Genomic DNA, 19,119 nt, shown 5'->3' on the forward strand with positions numbered 1-19,119 from the left:
GAGAAGGGTTCCTTTCTCTCCACACCCCCACTAGCATTTGTTATTGGTTGATTTCTTGATAGCAGCCATTCTTTCTGGGGTGAGGTGGAATCTCAGTGTTGTTTTCATCTGCATCTCTTGAATGACCAGTGATGTTGAACATTTTTTCCTATATTTATTTGCTGCTTTTACTTCTTTTTCTGAGAAATGTCTGTTCATTTCAGATGCCCATTTTTGAATTGGGTCTTTGAATTTGGGGGATCTGATTTTTTTCAATTCTTTATGTATTCTCAATAGTAGACCTTTGTCTGAGATACAGCTGCTAAAAATTTCTTCCCACATTGTAGGTTGTCTCTTAGCTCTGTTGGTGGTTTCTCTTGCAGTGCAGAAGCTTTTTAATAAGATGAGATCCCAGTTGTTGATTCTTTGTGCTAGCTCCCATGCTACTGAGGATTTGTTCACAAAGTCTTTTCCTATGCCACTGTCTTCAAGAGTTCTACCTAACTTATCTTCCAGCAAGTTTAGTGTTTCTGTCTGAATATTTAGATCTTTAATCCACTTCGATCTTAGTTTAGTGCACGGTGATAGGTATGGGTCTAGTTTTAATCTTCGGCAGGTTGAAATCCAGTTTTTCCAACACCATTTATTAAATAGGCTATCTTTCCTCCAATGAGGGTGGTTGGCTTCTTTGTCAAAGATGAGGTGGCTGAGTATGTCTGGAGTTGTTTCTACATCTTCTAATCTATCCCACTGATCCTGGGGTCTGTTTCTTTGCCAGTACCATGCTGTTTATATCACAGTAGCTTTGTAGTATAGTTTCAAGTTGGGGATTGTGATATCCCCAGCCTACATGGGCTCTTTATAAGGCTACCTGTGAGTCCTCATGTCGTGGCAGCTGTCTTCCCCCCGAGAAAGTGATCCAAGGGGAAAATCAAGATAGAAACCATAATATCTTTTGTAATACAGTCTCAGAAGGAACATACTATTACTTCTTTATTTTATTGGTTATTCAGACCAACTCTGGTATAATGTGGAAGGCACCCACGTAGGATATGAATACCATGAGATATTCTTTGGAGATCGCCTTGGAGGCTGCTACACTTACTTTATCAAAGAAAGTGTGGGGCTTGAGATGTGGCTCCATGATAGAGCATTTGCCTAGCATGCTTGAGGACCTTCAGTCAACTCCTAGCACCCAGGGTGGGGGAATGTCATATCCTTCACTGATGCTTGGTGCTACCTTGCTGTGTTATCTTTTTTTTAAAACAATTCTTTTATTGGTACATTGTAGGTATACAACACAATTACATTTCTCATTGGGAATTGTACCTTTACATAATGCATCTTGGTTCTTATTTTTTCCCCATTCCTAGCCCTCCCTTCACGCCCTCCATGCTTCCCTATTTACAAAGACTTTATTTCCATTTTTTCCATTTCTCAGCATTTTTCCTTTCCCTTCTTTCCTTTCCACTGCCCCTCCCACTACCCCTACCCCTTTGGACCTTTTCTTCCTATTTTACATTATCAATTATTCATTCTAATCATTGGTACATTTTAGGTATACAATATAATGCCATTCATCATTAGAAATTTGCACCTTTACATAGTCTCTCTTGCTTCTTATTTTTCACCCTTGCCCAGCCCGCCCTTCAACCCCTCCAGTCCTCCCTGTTTACAAAGATTTTGTTCCTATTTTTCCATTTTCTCATATTAATCCCATTCCCTTCTATCCTTTCCCCTAGCCCTCCTACTTCCTTCCCCTTTGCCCCTTTTCTTCCTATTTCACATTACCTATTATACATTTAGCCCTTATTTACACTTTCAGTTTCTCACACCAGAGAAACTATTCAGGATTTATACATGTGTGTCCTATTTATTTCACTTAATAGTATTGCCTCAATGTGCATCCACTTAGCTATAAATGTCTCTTATTTCTCATTTTTTATGGCTGAGTAGTACTCCATTTTATAAAAAAACCCCACATTTTCTTTATCCAGTCTCCAGTTGATGGGCATTTGGGCTGTTTCCAAGTTTTAGCTATCACAAACTGTGCTGCTATGAACATGGGCACACATATATCACTGTGGTATGATTCTTTTAATTCTTTGGGGATGATCCCCAGCAGTGGAATAGGAGGCTCAAATTGGACTTCCAGTCCTAGTTCTTTGAGGTATCTCCATACTGATTTCCACAGTGCTTGCACCAGTCTACACTCCCACCAGCAGTGGAGTAGGGTTCCTCTTTCCCCACAGCCCCGCCAGCATTTGTTATTGGTTGATTTCATGATAGCAGCCATTCTTTCTGGAGTGAAGTGGAATCTCAGCGTTGTTTTCATTTGCATCTCTCAAATGACCAGTGATGTTGAACATTTTTTCATGTATTTATTTGCTATTTCTACCTCTTTGTGTGAGAAATGTCTCTTCATTTCAGATGCCTATTTTTTGATTGGGTCTTTAAATTTGGGAGGTCTGATCTTTTTAAGTTCTTTATAGATTTGAGATAGTAGACCTTTGTCTGAGGAAGAGCAGGTGAAGATTTTTTCCCACATTGTGGGTTGTCTCTTCACACTGCTGGTGGCTTCTCTTGCTGTGCAGAAGCCTTTTAATAAGAAGAGATCCCATTTGTTGATTGTTTGTGCTAGTTCACAGGCAACTGAGATTTTGTTCATAAAATCTTTTCCTACACCTATGTCTTCAAGAGTTCTACCTAACCTCTGTTCCAACTGGTTCAGAGTTTCTATTTTAATATTTAGATCTTTAATCCATTTTGATTTTAGTTTAGTGCATGGTGAGAGATACAGGTCTAGTTTTAATCTTTGGCAAGTTGAAGCCCAATTTTTCCAGCACCATTTATTAAAGAGGCTATCGTTCCTCCAGTGAGGGTGTTTGGCTCCTTTGTCGAAGATAAAATGGCTGAGTGTGTCGGGCATTGTTTCTGCATCTTCTCGTCTGTTCCACTGGTCCTCAAGTCTGTTTCTTTGCCAGTATCATGCTGTTTTTATCACAGTAGCTTTGTAGTATAGTTTCAAGTTGGGGATTGTGATACCCCCTGCCATGTCTCTGTTACCTAGAATTGCTTTTGTTATTCTGGGTCTCTTCTTGTTCCAAATGAATTTTTGGACTGTTTTCTCAAGGTCTATGAAGTATGCTGCTGGGATCTCAATTGGAATTGCATTAAATCTATATAGCAGTTTTGGAAGTATGGCCATTTTCACTATATTAATCCTTCCTACCCAGGAGCAGGGGATGTCTGTCCATTTTCTGATATCATCTTCAATCTCTCTTTTCAGAGTGCCATAGTTTTCAGAGAAGAGGTCTTTGATTTCTTTTGTTAGGATGATTCCTAGGTATTTCAGTTTTTTGGATGCTATTGTGAAAGGAATTATTTTTCTCTCTCACTGAGTCTGTCATTTGTGTAGAGGAAAGCTGTTGATTTTTGTGTGTTGACCTTGTAACTAGCTACTTGACTGAATTTGTTTATGAAGTCTAGAAGACTTTTGGTGAAGTTCTTGGGGTCTTCTATATAGAGTATCATGTCATCTGCAAATAGTGACAATTTGACTTCTTCATTACCTATCTTTATTCCTTTTATTTCTTTCTCTTGTCTAATTGCCTTGGCTAATGTTTCCAGAACTATATTGAACAACAGTGGTGATAGTGGACATCCTTGTCTTGTTCCTGATTTGAGTGTGAAGGATTTCAGTTTTTGACCATTTAGTATGATATTGACTGATGGTTTTTCATAGATGGCTTCTATCAGTTTGAGGTAGAGACCATCTATTCCAATGTTTTGTAGGGTTTTTATCCTAAGTGCATGTTGGATTTTGTCAAATGCTTTTTCTGCATCTATGGAGAGAATCATATGGTTTTTGTCCTTGGCTCTATTGATATAGTGTATTACATTGATTGATTTTCATATATTGAACCATCCCTGCATCCCTGGGATGAATCCCACTTGATCAGGGTGTATGATCTTCTTCATGATCTTCTGCATTCTGTTTGCCAGTATCTTATTGAGGACTTTTGCATCTATGTTCATTAGTGAGATTTGCCTATAGCTCTCTTTTTCAGTTGGGTCTTTCTCTGCTTTGGGGATCAAGGTGATGCTTGCTTCCAGGAATGAATTTAGGAGTATTGCTTCCCTTTCAATTTCATTGAAGAGTTTAAAGAGTAGTGTCAGCAGTTCCTCTCTAAATGTCTTGTAGAATTCAGCAATGAAGCCATCAAGGCCCGGGCTTTTCTTAGTTGATAAGTTTTTAATTAATTTTCAATTTCATTGGTTGATATTGGGTTGTTCAGAATTTTTAGGTCTTCTTTGTTCAACTTTGGTAATTTATATGTGTGTAGGAATCTGTCCATTTCTTCTGTGTTGTCCATCTTATTGGCGTATAGGTTCTGGAAGTAGGTATTGATGATCCTCTGGATTTCTGCTGGGTCTGTTGTCATTTCACCCTTTTCATTCCTAATTGCATGGATTTGGGCCTTTTCTTTCCTTTTTCTGACAAGGTTGGCTAAAGGTTTGTCAATTTTGTTGAATCTTTCCAAGAACCAACTCTTGGCTTCATTGATTTTTTTGTATCGTTCTCTTAGTCTCCATTGCATTGATTTCTCCTCTGATCTTTATAATTTCCTCCCTTGTATGAGCTCTGGGGTTGTCCTGCTCTTCTTTTTCTAGAAGCTTGAGGTTCAGCAGCAGGTTGTTTAATTGGGCTCATTCTGTTTTCCTAATATGCATATTCACTGCTATGAATTTCCCTCGTAAGCCTGCTTTCATTGTGTCCCATAGATTCCGATATGTTGTATTGTCATTGTCATTTAATTGAAGGAACTGTCTGATTTCTTCTTGAATTTCCTCTGTGACCCATTGGTTATTCAGAAGTGTGTTGTTCAATTTCCACATGTTTATGAAATTTTTCGAGTTTCTTTTGCTATGGATCTCCAATTTCATCACACTATGGTCTGATAATATACAGGGGATAACTTCAATTCCTTTGCACTTACTTAAACATGTTCTATGTGTGAGTATGTGGTCTGTTTAGGAGAATGACCCATGTGCAGCTGAGAAGAATGTGTATTCTGATTTTGTGGGGTGGAAGACTCTGTAAACATCTGTTAAGTTCATTTGTTCAAGAGTTCGATTGAGTTCTAGTATTTCATTACTTATTTTTAGTCTAGTTGATCTATGTATTTGTGACAGTGGGGTGTTGAGGTCCCCCACTACAATTGTATTAGTGCATATATGACTTTTCATGCCCGTTAGTATTTGTTTTATATAGTTGGGTGCACTAGTGTATGGTGCATAGATATTTATGATTGTCATCTCTTCCTCTTGGATTCTTCCCTTTACAAGGATGTAGTGTCCTTCTTCGCCTTTTTAATCAGTGTTGGGTGAAATCTACTTGATCTGCCAAGAGGATAGCTACTCCTGCTTTTTTTCGGGTTCCTGTCACATGGAGTATTGTTTTCCACTCTTTAACTTTCAGTGTATGAGTTTCCTTTTGAATTAAGTGTGTTTCTTGTATGCAACATATTGTTGGATTTGGCTTCTTGACCCATTCTGCCAGTCTGTTTCTGTTGATTGGTGAATTGAGACCATTAACATTGATGGTTATAAGTGAAACGTATTGACTTGTCATTGCCATGACTTTTTCTTTTTGTTGGGTTCTCCCCCTTTCCATTTAATTTCTTGTCATACCAGATGTGTTCATTCTGCTTTGCTTCCTGGGGTTGTGATCCTCAATGTCTCTTCCTAGGATATTGTGTAAAATTCTTTGGAGTGCTGGTTTGGTATTTACGAAGTTCCTAAGGTGCTCTTTGTCATGAAAGTATCTTATTTCTCCATCCATTTTGAAAGATAGTTTTGCAGGGTACATCAATCTGGGTTGGAGGCTGTTTTCTTTAGGGCTTGGAATATGTCACTCCAAGCTCTTCTTGCCTTGATGGTTTGTGTTGAGAAGTCTGCTGTGATTCTGATGGGCTTTCCTTTGTATGTGATTTGTTTCTTTTCTCTGACTGCTTGGAGAACTTTGTTCTTCTGTTGTGTTTCTGGAATCTTAACAATTATATGCATATGTGTAGATTTTTTTGATCAAGGCTATTTGGAGTCCTATATGCCTCACTTATCTGTATGTCAAGCTCTTTTCCCCTGCTTGGGAAGTTTTCTGCCATTATTTCTGTGAAGAGAATTTTTAAGTCATCTCCACTGTCTCCTGTTTCTTCATTGAGCCCAATCAGTCTTATGTTATTCTTCTTTGCATCATCTAGCAGCTGCTGGATTGATTTCTCATGTTTCTCTATAATTTTGAAGCAATTTTTCTTTTCCTGATCACTAATTGCATTCTTATCTTCTATATCTGAAATTCTGTCCTCACATTGGCTCATTCTGCTGTGTAGACTTTCAATGGAGTTTTTCATGTCCTGGAAATCTATTTGCATCCGTTTTATGGAATCCATTTGTTTCTTATGTTGGGATTCCCTCATGTTCCTGAGCTCCTCTCTAGATTTATTAATCATGTCTTGCACTAGGGGCACAATTTCTCCTGTTATCTGAGAAATTATTTCTGATTTCATTTTTTCCAGATCCTCTTTTGTTGCCAGTTCAGTGCATCCAGGTGGTTGAGTATCAGAGTGTTCCATCTCATTTCCCTTTGTGGTTGCTGTAGGTGATCTGGAAGTCTGGTTTTGAGACTTATTTACGTGATTTCTTATTTCGACTGGGGTGGGGGGCTGTTAGGGCCTGCGCGGATTACCTCCTCTGAACTGGGTGAGGTGGGACAGAGGCCGGGAGCAGCATTAGGGTTGGTGACCCAAAAGCCCTTTCCTGTGGGCTGGGAGCAGCGGGAGGGATGGTGGCCAGGAAGCCCCTTCCTCTGGACCAGGAGCAGTGGGATGGTGGCTCAGAAGCCCCTCCTTCTGGGCTGGGAGTGGTGGGAGGGATGGTGGCCTGGAAGCCCCTTCCTCTGGGCCAGGAGCAGCGTGACAGAAGGTGGCCCAAAAGCCCTTTCCTCTGGGCTGGGAGGAGCGGAGGGATGGTGACCGGGAAGCCCCTTCCTCCTGACCAGGAGCAGTGGAACGATGACTCAGAAGCCCCTACCTCTGGGCCGGGAACAGTGGGACTCAGTACCTTGGTCTGGTGGTCTAGTGTCCTCTGCCTCTTTGTAGTGTGGAACCAGATGGCTGCCTGTCTGCAGCGGGGTGATTCGGTGTCTCCTTGCTTTGTTATCTTGATGTGCAAAAACCTTCCAGAGTCCCAAAGAAAGAGGTATTCTTTAACAATTAATCAAAGAACTGTATGTTTATGAGTTCCTTTTTAATCTTCTTACACAGATTAGTTAAGGGTAAATCATGTTAGAAATAGTGTAATTTGTCCGGTGGTAGGATGCTCTTAGTGCACATAAATTTTGAGGAATAATGACAGTTTTGAGTAATGGGATATTTTCTTTTTAGTGATCTGATTTGTTTTATCCCCAAGTTTGGACAACAAATATATTGCTTTTAAAAGGGAGTTCTGGGGTAGGGATATTGGTCGAACACTTGCCTATCATGCATACAATCCTTTGTTTAATCTCAGCACTATCAAAACAAAACAAAAACAAGTAAAAACCAAATATGTGGACTCCTCTGAGAGTATAGCAAAGAGAACACAGAAAAATTTAAATGCTAAAACTGTGCCCTTTATGTTTACATGTAAACAATGATTTTGGCCAATCTTAATATTCTTCCTAAGGATTTGTCATTTGATGTAAAGAAAAATACCTTTAGCCAAAGTGATGCAGGGTTGTGAAGCTGAATTTTATTTATTTTTTAATTTTTTTTTGGTGCCAGGGATCGAACTCGGGTCCTTGCGCTTGTGCAGCAGGCGGTGAAACCACTGAGCTAAATCCCCAGCCCTCAAGTTTTTAAATGAAAAAATAAATTATGAATGAAGTATTGGAAGGGCTAGCCTTAGTAAGATATTCATTTTCAGGAAATAACATAAAAAAAGATGCTCATTTTCAGTATGTTTACTTTTTGATTTACTTATTATCAAAATGTACTAAATACTTGTGTTGTTTGGTTCAGGTAAGTACTAATTATAATAATTTAATGTAGAAGAGAACACTTTAATACCTAAAGCCTTATGCTATCAGAAATAAAATCAACATAAAAACACTACATTAGAAAATGGGCCGGGGATTTAGCTCAGTGGTTTTGCCGCCTGCTGCACAAGTGCAAGGACCTGAGTTCGATCTCTGGTACCAAAAAAAAAAAAAAAAAAAGAAAGAAAAGAAAATAAAACATTTGAAAAATATTGTTATGGTTCAGATCTAAAATTTCCCTCAAAAGTCTCATGTTCAGAGGTGGAGTTTTGGAAGGTGATTGTATTATGGGGGCACTATACTCATCAACAGATTAATCCAGTGATGAGCTTACAGCTAACTTTGGTATTCAAAGGTGAGGCCTGGTCAGAAGAGGCTGGCTGCTGGGGGCATGATCTGAAAGGGTATATTCTTGTCTTGGCTCCCTTCTCTCTTTGCTTCCTGGCCACTAGGCTATGAGCAGTTTTCATTCTCCATGCCCTTTTACCATGATATTTGTTTGTTTTTTGTTTGTTTGTTTGTTTGTTTTTTGGTACCGGGGATTAAACTCAGGTCCTTGTGCTTGTGCAGCAGGTGGCGAAACCCCTGAGCTAAATCCCCGGCCCACCATGCTATTTCTTCCTTGGAGCTAGCATATCATGAACTGAACCCATTGAAGCTGTGAGCTATAATAATCTTCTCTTCCTTTAAGTTGCAGGTATTGCGTATTTTGCCTCAGTGACAGAAAAGCTAATACATACATTAAATTAGAAAAAATTCTGTAAGGGCAGTGCTTTGAAAGTATGAGTTCAAAAAGAAAAAGGAATAGAAATAAAATTTCTAAATGATAAGAGATTATATTCATATATTTTAAAAGTGAATGATGGTTTGGATATGTTTAGATAAGATTATAACAATTTTATTTTAAAATTCCAATGTTTTTATTTGATATTAGATCCTTTGTTTTTACATACACTCATGGTGAAAGAATTTAGTTACTATATTAATATTGTATGAGAAGGACCATAGTTATCTTGAAATTCTTTTAGTTGAATACAACACACACACATGCACACACACACACACTTTCCTAGAGGATCCTTATATAAAACTTTTCTAAAGGTGCTTATGTAAAAATATTTTCTGTAGTATGAGTTTATTTTTTATTTTTTTTAAATTTTATTTCCTTGGTCTGTTTTAGGTATACAATACAATGACATTCATCATTGGAAATTTGCACCTTTACATGATCTCTCTTGGTTCTTATTTTTCCCCCTTCCCTTGCCCTCCCTTCAACCCCTCCATCCATCCCTATTTACAAAGATTTTGTTTCCATTTTTTCATTTTCTCATATTAATTCCTATCCCTTCTTTCTTTTCCCCTACCCCTCCCACTTCCCCTTCCCCTTTGCCCCTTTTCTTCCTATTTAAACAGCATTAAGGAAAGTCATGTTTTTTGGTAGCTACTTAAATATAAAGAAAATAAAATTGGAATTTTTTTCATGGAAGGTATGATTTTGATTTTTTTCCCCTATTTTTAATTTTTTTACTTTTGGCTTCTCTTTGGAGCCCTGAATGCATAGGGGAACACAGTCCTAACTTTTCCTTTTGAATCTGAGCAGCAGCTTCTTTAAATAGGATGGATATAGTTATTAATTTATTTGCTAAGTCATTCATTCAACAAATACTGTTTAAGCATTCTGCTAATTATGAGGTTATATTAGTGACCTAGATGGACATGGACCATCTAGAGGCAAGTTGTTGTATGGGATCTTCTAGCTATATTTGGCTACTTAAAATTAAATTAATTAAAATTAAGCAATTCAGTGTCTCAGTCCTGTAAGCATCATTTCAAATACTCAGTTGCCGCATATAACTAGTGGTTACCGTATTTGACAGTGTAGACATAAAAAAATTCCATTATCATAGAAAGCTCTAGTGGTTCACAAAGAGATAGATTAGTAATCAGGAATGCAACAGAGTGTAAGTGCTATGACAGGGAAGTACAGGTTGCTATGGGATAACAAAGTAAGCCTTTAGAAATTAGAGCTTTCTGAAGAAAGTAACATCTATGGCAAGTTTTGAAGGATGAGTAAAACTCCTATAGAGAAAGCAAACTGGGAAATATATTTCAGGAGTAGCTTGTACAAAAGCCTGGAAGTGAAAGTAGAATAGTTTATTGGATATACTGAGAGTTATGGTATATTGGATATACTGAGAATTATGGTATATTGGATATACTGAGAGATGAGGCCAGAGATGAAATAAGATATCAGATCATGAAGGGCATGGTGTAACATGTTCAGAAGTTTAGTTTTGACAGCTAATTTCTTTTGTTTTCCCTCACTGACAGCCACATTTTTGTTTGGTTAGTCAAAAATCTATAAATCTTAAGTGATAACTTGGGTAAATGTCAAATTACTTGAATTTATCTTTATTCTTCTTAATGGTTATGATACTGATGAAGTTACTGTTGTTGTTGTTTTGAGACAGGGTCTTGCTATGTAGTTCAAGCTGGCTTTGAACTCACTGTGTAACCCAGGCTGGCCTCAAACTCATGGTGTATTCCTGCCTCAGCCTCCCTAGTGCTAGGATTACAGGCACCAGGCCCAGCCTTCAAGTTGCTATCTTTGAACTATAATGCCAATAATGTTTTCTTGATGTTCAATTATGAAATGCCATTCAGCATTTATATTCCAGTAAGAAAATTTAAAATGACTCTTAGGAATAAGTAAATACCTGTTTTAGCAGTGTGTACATTATCTATGTGTGTGTGTGTGTGTGTGTGTGTGTGTGTGTGCACGCGCGCGCATTTTTCATTACTCTGTTGATTTTATTTTAGGGTGATGAAGAAACGTTTGAAAATTATTACCGAAAACAAAGAAAGAAACAAGCGAGACTGGTATTGCAGCCCCAGTCAAGTATGGTAAATATGTGAAAAATTTGAGTTATGTTGTTACTTTTTATCCACTTATCTTACTTTAATTTCTTCAGAGCCTGTATCCTTGTTAATTCAGCTACAGATATTTATTGAATACCTACCATTTCTAAAAATGGGTTTAGATGCCAAGGGTACAGCAGTGAGCAAAACTGATTAGTCCCTTCTCTCATAAATGTACATTCTATTAGGGAAGATAGACACTGAATTTAAAAAAGGATGAGTAAATATATAAAATGTCAGGGAGTTACAATTAGTTCCTGACAGCATGGTAAACTATGTACTTCAATTATAGTTGTCCAACTAAAAAAAAATAAAGATGCTGGACAGATCTTTAAAAATTCTTTTAAAATGTACTGAAGATCTAGCAGAAAAGTATAAATAGGCCAAACACCAGATGAATAGAGAACTATTTTATGTTAATTGTGGTGATGGTTGTGTGACTAGATATGTTGGTGAAAACTCAGAGATTGCACATGAATAAGAGTGAATATAAAGTATGTATAATTTTAACCTTAATCATCTGACTATGAGACAGGTAAGCAAAACATGTACACTCAAATGAGGGCAGAAATCCAGGTAGGTTTAATGTAGCTTCTATCCTAGGAGCATCTACTGAATGGTAAAGCATGAATTTTGAGGACCTGTACTGCCAGTGGCTAAGCTAAGAGCCTATTCAAAATTGATGTCCAATAAGATTGTCTCCCTTTTAAAGCTGAGGCTCCAAAAGATTTAAAGGCCCATATTTAAGATGACCTAGAGATAAAACCATCTAAAATCTTTCTATTCTCTTGCAAATACTGTAAAGAAAATTACTTCTCTCCTATCTTGGTGCTGAATGAACAGAAAAAGAAGCCTCTCTAAGGATTCATAACAAGCAGTTTGTCAATGTGTTTGCAACCTAAGTTCATTCTACTTGAATATAGAAAATAAAATCTTGCTGAAAATTTAGTTTGAAGTGGGTCCAGGCTGATAATTGCTGTCAAGTGCCTGGAAGAAACAAATGTTGATCTCTACAATTTTGGGGGGTTTTTTGGTACCAGGGATTGAACTCAGGTCCTTGTGCTTGTGGGGCAGGTGGCAGAACCACTAAGCTAAATCCCTGGCCTGATCTCTACACTTTTATCCCAGAGTTAGAGAATAATCTTAAAATTGCAAGGAAAATTAGCAATTCACAGTAAAAAGTAATTACCAAACTAGTGAAAATCATTATTGATATCATAACTGGATCCTACAAGACTTGATATTTGAACTATTAGCCATAGAGTATAAAATAATGCTAATACAATTAATAAAGTGAAAGGCAATCTTGTTATTATGAGAAACAAACTATAAAGAATCACCAAACAAATGTGAAGAAAAATGAAGTTGGATATCCAGAAAGTGAAGATACATTAACTGAAGTTAAAGTATTATGAATGGGTTTAACAGTTGATGATTTCTTTGTTGATCTGAAGAGATTATCTAGACAGCATCACTGAGAGATGAAAGAAAAAACAACAGGAAAGAGACATAGGAAATACAAAGAGATCTAATGTATATCTAATTGGAATTTCAGAAAGAGGGCAGAGTACATGAGACAGAAGAATATTTCATGATGTATGGCTGACAGTTTTCTAAAACAGATGAGAAATAGAAATCCAGAATCAAGCCTGAGGAATCCTCCAAATGACTTAGATAAAAAGAAACACTCTCAGAAACAATATAAAGAAATTGCAGAACACCAACAATAAAGAGAAAACCCAAGACATGAAAAATGTTTATCAACTATTTTGATCTAATTGACATTTATTAAATACTCTACCAAAAACAGCAGAATGCACATGCTATACAGGTGTACATGCAGATTCACTGAGACAGATCATATTCCAAGCCATAAACGTATCAACAATATAAAAGACTTGAAATCATACAAAGTCTGTGCTATGACAATAAGATATGAGATGGTCTATATGCAAAAAAAAGAAGTATTACTTCATTCAGCAATTCAAGAAATAGATCATAAAACTAAATATAAGAGCTAAAATTATAAAACTTTTTTGTATATGCTTTTATTGGTATATTTTAGGTGTATAATATAATGATATTCATCATTGGAGATATGCACCTTTACATACTCTCTTGGTTCTTATTTTTTCCCACTTCCTCTGCCCTCCCTTCAACCCCTCCATCCCTCCCTATTTACAAAGACTTTGTTTCCATTTTCTCATATTAATTCCATTCCCTTCTTTCCTTTCCCCTACCTCTCCCACTTCCGCTTCCCCTTTGCCCCTTTTCTTCCTATTTCACATTATCTCCTATAACTTTTAGTCCTTATTTACATTTTCAGTTTCTCACACTAGAGAAACTATTCAGTATTTACACATGTGTGTCCTGTTTATTTCACTTAAGAGTATTGTCTCAATGTGCATCCATTTAGCAATAAATGTCTCTAATTTCTCATTTTTGATGGCTGAGTAGTACTCCATTTTATTAAAAAATCACATTTTCTTGATCCAGTCTCCAGTTGATGGCATTTGGGTTGTTTCCAAGTTTTAGCTATTACAAACTGTGCTGCTATGAACATGAGTGCACATATATCATTGTGGTATGATTCTTTTAATTCTTTGGGGAAGATAACCAGCAGGAGAATAGCTGGGTCAAATGGGACTTCCAGTCCTAGTTCTTTGAGGTATCTCCATATTGATTTCCACAATGGTTGCACCAGTCTGCACTCCCACCAGCAGTGGAGTAGTGTTCCTCTTTCCCCTCAGCCCTGCCAGCATTTGTTGTTGGTTGATTTCATGATAGCAGCCATTCTTTCTGGAGTGAGGTGGAATCTCAGCGTTTTCATTTGCATCTCTTGAATGACCAGTGATATTGAACATTTTTTCATATGTTTATTTGCCATGTCTACTTCTTTGTGTGAGAAATGTCTGTTCATTTCAGATGCCCATTTTTGGATTGGGTCTTTAAATTTGGAAGGTCTGATTTTTTTAAAGTTCTTATATAGATTCGAGATAGTAGACCTTTGTCTGAGGGACTGCTGGTGAAAATTTTTTCCTACATTGTGGGTTGTCTCTTCACACTGCTGGTGGTTTCTCTTGCCGTGCAGAAGCTTTTTAGTAAAAAGAGATCCCACTTGTTGATTGTTTGTGCTAGTTCACAGGCAACTGAGGTTTTGTTCATAAAGTCTTTTCCTACCCCAGTGTCTTCAAGAGTTCTACCTAACTTTTGTTCCAGCGTTTCTGTTTTTATATTTAGATCTTTAATCCATTTCGATTTTAGATTAGTGGATGGTGAGAGATATAGGTCTAGTTTTAGTCTTTGGCAAGTTGCAACCCAGTTTCTTCAGCACTGTTTATTAAAGAGACTATCCTTCCTCCAGTGAGGGTGTTTGGCTCCTTTGTCAAAGATGAGGTGGCTAAGTGTGTCTACAGTTGTTTCTGCATCTTCTAATCTGTTCCACTGGTCTTCAGGTCTTTTTATTTGCCAGTACAATGCTGTTTTTATCACAGTAGCTTTGTAGTATAGTTTCAAATTGGGGGTTGTGATACCCCCTGCCATGTCTCTGTTACATAGAATTGCTTTTGCTATTCTAGGTCTCTTGTTCCAAATGAATTTTTGGATTGTTTTCTCGAGGCCTGTGAAGTATGCTGCTGGCATTTCAATTGGGATTGCATTGAATCTATATAGCAATTTTGGAAGTATAGCCATTTTCACTATGGTGATCCTTCCTACCCAGGATCAAGGGATGTCTTTCCATTTTCTGATATTCCCTTCTATCTCTCTTTTCAAAGTGCTATAGTTTTCAGAGAAGAGGTCTTTGATTTCTTTTGTTAGGTTGATTCCTAGATATTTCAGTTTTTTGGATGCTATTGTGAAAGGAATTGTTTGCCCTATTTCTGTCTCAGTGAGTCTGTCATTGGTGTACAGGAAAGCTATTGATTTTTGTGTGTTGACCTTGTATCCAGCTACTTTACTGAATTTGGTTAGTAAGTCTAGAAGACTTTTGGTGGAGTTCTTGGGGTCTTTTGGTAGAGTATCGTGTCATCTGCAAAATAATGACAATTTGACTTTTTTTTTTTTGAAGTAAGTGTTGTCTTTAGTTGAAAAGCTAACAAACTGTTTAGTTACATTTCTCTCCCAAACCACAAACTTGGTAGTTACTGAGTCTCTAGGCAACGTACTCAAGTCTGTGAAGATTAAAAATTTAAAAACAAATAAAATAAGACCTCAGGTCCAACTAAGGGAGCTCTGCTACATACAGGTCTATCTATACCAGTGATTCTGCTTGACTCTGGAGACTGGAAGATATCCTAAATAACCCCACTTGGAACAGTTATTTCAAGTGCCTTTTTCCAGTTTCCAACTTTGGAATAAAGATAATATTTTGTTAATTCTATTTCAGAAAACTTTTTGCAAGTTGTTTTATTTACAGTGTCAACTTTTAAAAGCTCACTAACATCAGATGAACAATAAACTAGGAAGAAATCACTTTACAAAAAAGAGGGAAAGCTCAAAATGTCAACTTTCTACAGAGAACCCACAGTTCCATTTTATTCAGAATATTTGCTCAGACTAGAAGAAATTCAGTCATTGGTTTGGAATCTGTAGTGAAGCTACACATGCAATGAGAACAATATTATGCTAGTACAACTGATTTGCTGCCGCATTTGTCTACTGTTTGTCTAATATTAACAATTATAAACAAAGCAGTGCAACTAGTATTTGGAACAATCCTTATAGTGTTACAGTGTCAGGCACAACATTTCACTTCTCTTCACACCACTGGTTCTCCTTGTGTACCTGGGCTTCCTCCTCTTCAGTAAAGTCATTTTTGATATTGAAGGTCTTAAACGAATCTCCTCAGGAGTTTTCCCCTTGATCATATTGTCAACAGTCTTGCATGTAACATCAAGCAAGCCTTTGATGTCTAGGTAGTATGCTGCCAGAATAAGTTCAAAAAGAGTTCCTTGGTCAACTTTCAGGAATTCTTGGTCCCATCAGGGATATCATCTGTTCACTTTTCTTTGTTCTTGTCACCCTTAGGAGGAGGAGGGTCATCCTTGTGGGTGCACCACAAAATCACCCCTTTTAATATTGCTGCATTAACATTTGGTAGAGGAACTGGGTCATCATCTCCTTCATCATCCATTCCCAAATCTTCCAACATGGTCTTGATTGTCATAGACTGGCAATTTCAACATCAACTTCAAATATCTCTCCATCAGAACTCTGCAACTTAATTGAAGGCATGGTGCTTGGTCTCTAGAGGACAGTGGACCCAAGGGAGATGAGAGCAAGTAGCCGAGCCCACACTCCGACAATTTGACTTCTTCATTTCCTATCTTTATTCCTTTTATTTCTTTCTCTTGTCTAATTGCTGTGGCTAATGTTTCCTAAACTATATTGAACAGGAGTGGTGATAGTCAGCATCCTTGTCTTGTTCCTGATTTTAGTGTGAAGGATAAACCTAAATATAAGAGCTAAAATTATAAAACTTTTAGAAGAAAACAAAGATCTTTGTGTTCTTAGGCATAAGCCATAAAGAAAAATACCAGATGAATAGTGAAATTAACAACTTCTCTTCAAAAGGTGCTGTCAAAATTAAAAGGCAAGATAAAGCTTGGAGAAAATACATGTCAAACTCATGTGTAACAAAGAGCTCGTTTCCAGAATATATAAAGAACCCATATAGCTCAGCAATTAAAGACAAACTAGCTTTTAAAATGGGCAAAAAATGATTTGAATTAACATTTTATGAAAGCTATACAGATGTTAAATAAGCACATGAAAAGATATTCAGTGTACTTTTTTATCAAGGAAATAAAATTCAAATTTCAGTGAATTACCACTACATATTTACTACAATGATTAACCTTTAAAGACTGATGGTACCAAGTGCTAATGAGGATGTGGAACAACTAGATCTCTCTTATACTTCTGATGAGTTAGAAAATTACATTGACACTTTGGAAAACTTTTTGGCAGTTCATAATGATGAATTATATAGTCCCATAGTCCTGCCATTACTTATGAAAAATAAAAATATTATTTTACAAAGTGGCCTGTATGTGAATGTTTATAGTAGTTAAATTAATAATTGCACAAAGTTAGAAATACCATGAATTTCTGTGTACTAAAACTGGTTAAGGGCCGGGGATTTAGCTCAGTGATTTCACCGCCTGCTGCGCAAGCGCAAAGACCCGAGCTTGATCCCCGGTACCAAAACAAACAAACAAAAATAAAACTAGGTAAATTGTAGTACACCAGCATGAATAAACAAATTATTATGCATTCATATAATGAAATGCTACTCAGCAATAAAAAGCACTTAATAACATGTATGTACATGTAGGTATTTCAAAAGCATCATTCTAAGTGAAAAAATTGAAAGATAATGGAGGTACATACAATAGCAAAGAAATCACTATAGTAAATCTATATTGATTGCAGGAAATTATCAAGATAGTATGCATTTGAACATAAATTAAAATTCACAGTAATAGACATTGGAGTGAATTGAAGTTAATGAAAGCGAATCATTCTTCAGTGTCTTAGTTATCTAGAAGAACAATAAAAACTTGACTGTTTTAGAGTTTGATTATTTAAGGATGTATAATGTGATTTTAAAGTAACTATTAAAAGAACAAACCAAATATCTACTTTCATATACTACAGAAAAAAACTATTCTAAACCTATATGCACTTAATGACATTAATTCAAAATATTTTGAGTAATTTATGAATTCAGAATATTTAAAGCAAGTTATTGCCATAACTTCAAGAATTGGAAATCCACAAGTATCCCACTGAGACATTTTGTCCCAGTGTCTTGTTAACCAAGTAGACTGTCAGTAAGGATACAGAAAATGCTTAAGAGGCTTGATGTAATGAAATATAGAGACTCTTGCTTGAACAATTGTAAAAACATACGCTTTTCAAGCATACATGGAATGTTATACAAATTGGATCATATAATATGTTATAAATCAAGTACTAGAAAATTTCAAATGTTTAGAGTCACTTGGACTGCATTTCCTGATTGTAGTATTTTTATGTTAAAAAGTACTAATAATCTTACCCCCTAAAATGGATAAAACCACAGGTATTTGAAAATTTGATCAGATTTATAAAACATGAAAATATACCTTTCAAACTTAATTGAACTATGAGATATTTTATGTAAATTACATTATGAATGAAAGTCAGACAATTAAGTGTTTTACTTTATACCTTTTGTTAAAATTATAAACAATAGGCAATTGTAGACTGTTTTTAAGGAGTTTGGTTTTTGTTGTGTATCATATGAAAAGGCACTAAAGGGTTTTTGGCAGAAGATATAATGTTCTCATTACTGTTTGAAAAATATTGACAACTACTGTATATGGAGAATAGAGTATGGGAAGGCAAGCTTGGAAGCTGGGGTGACTAGGTGAGATGACATATTAGCCCAAGTGAGAGCTGATGGTGGTTTCAACTAGAATGCTGAGAAAGGGGTTCTGAAATCTCATTTACTTTTTAACCTGTTTATTGTCTTATCTCCTGTCAAATGAACATTCCGTTAGGGTAAAGACTTTTTGTTATTTACAAGTGTATCCGTGGCACCTAACAATGTATGCAGCTTATAGAAGGCTCTCAATAAATATTTGCTGAAGAATTTTTAGTGATTTGGAACTTTTGTGTTGCTGGTATTTATTGGTTTAAATTTGATTTTTATTTTTCATTTAAAGCATGAAACAGTTGATGGCTATAGAAGATATTTCACTCAAATTGTGGGGTATGTATCTAATATGAAAATAAAGTATCAGTTTCATATTATGCTAAATGTCAGAAATAATTATTTTCTATTTGGATTTTTAAAAAACCACATGCTATGTTGGTAATTACTGTTTTAGGTTCTTTGTGGTGGAAGATCACATTTTACATGTGACGCAAGGATTGGTAACCAGGGCATACACTGATGAACTTTGGAACATGGCCCTCTCAAAGATAATCGCTGTCCTTAGAGCTCATTCAGTAAGTCAGATAATTTATGTTACTAAAGTTTTAATTCAGTTACTTCAAGAACTTCTGAGTTGCATAATGTCAAAGGAAAACTATACCTCCATCATTCAGCATTTTTTGGTAATGCTCAGGTTTGGAAGTAATAATGTCAGGCTTTT

General features: G+C 36.4%; 1 protein-coding gene and 1 pseudogene across 8 annotated transcripts in view; one reads left to right on the forward strand and one right to left on the reverse strand.

The window, feature by feature from the left end:
• Exoc6 (exocyst complex component 6) overlaps nt 1–19,119 on the forward strand; it is a 261,380-nt gene that overhangs the window by 103,925 nt on the left and 138,336 nt on the right. For all 8 annotated transcript variants that reach the window (XR_015440362.1, XM_087184918.1, XM_087184922.1 and 5 more), the window contains 3 exons: nt 10,877–10,960; nt 18,688–18,734; nt 18,853–18,973. Coding sequence is in view for 7 of the 8 variants with exons in the window: in XM_087184918.1 (XP_087041044.1) it covers nt 10,877–10,960; nt 18,688–18,734; nt 18,853–18,973 (252 nt within the window). In the remaining variant the exon portion in view is untranslated. The remainder of the gene's footprint in view (nt 1–10,876; nt 10,961–18,687; nt 18,735–18,852; nt 18,974–19,119) is intronic.
• On the reverse strand, nt 15,173–16,243 carry LOC101698678 (S-phase kinase-associated protein 1 pseudogene; annotated as a pseudogene).

This window comes from Heterocephalus glaber, unplaced genomic scaffold (genome assembly GCF_053883595.1).
Source record: "Heterocephalus glaber isolate CG9 unplaced genomic scaffold, H.glaber_assembly_v1.0 deba00001497, whole genome shotgun sequence".
Taxonomy (NCBI): domain Eukaryota; kingdom Metazoa; phylum Chordata; class Mammalia; order Rodentia; family Bathyergidae; genus Heterocephalus; species Heterocephalus glaber.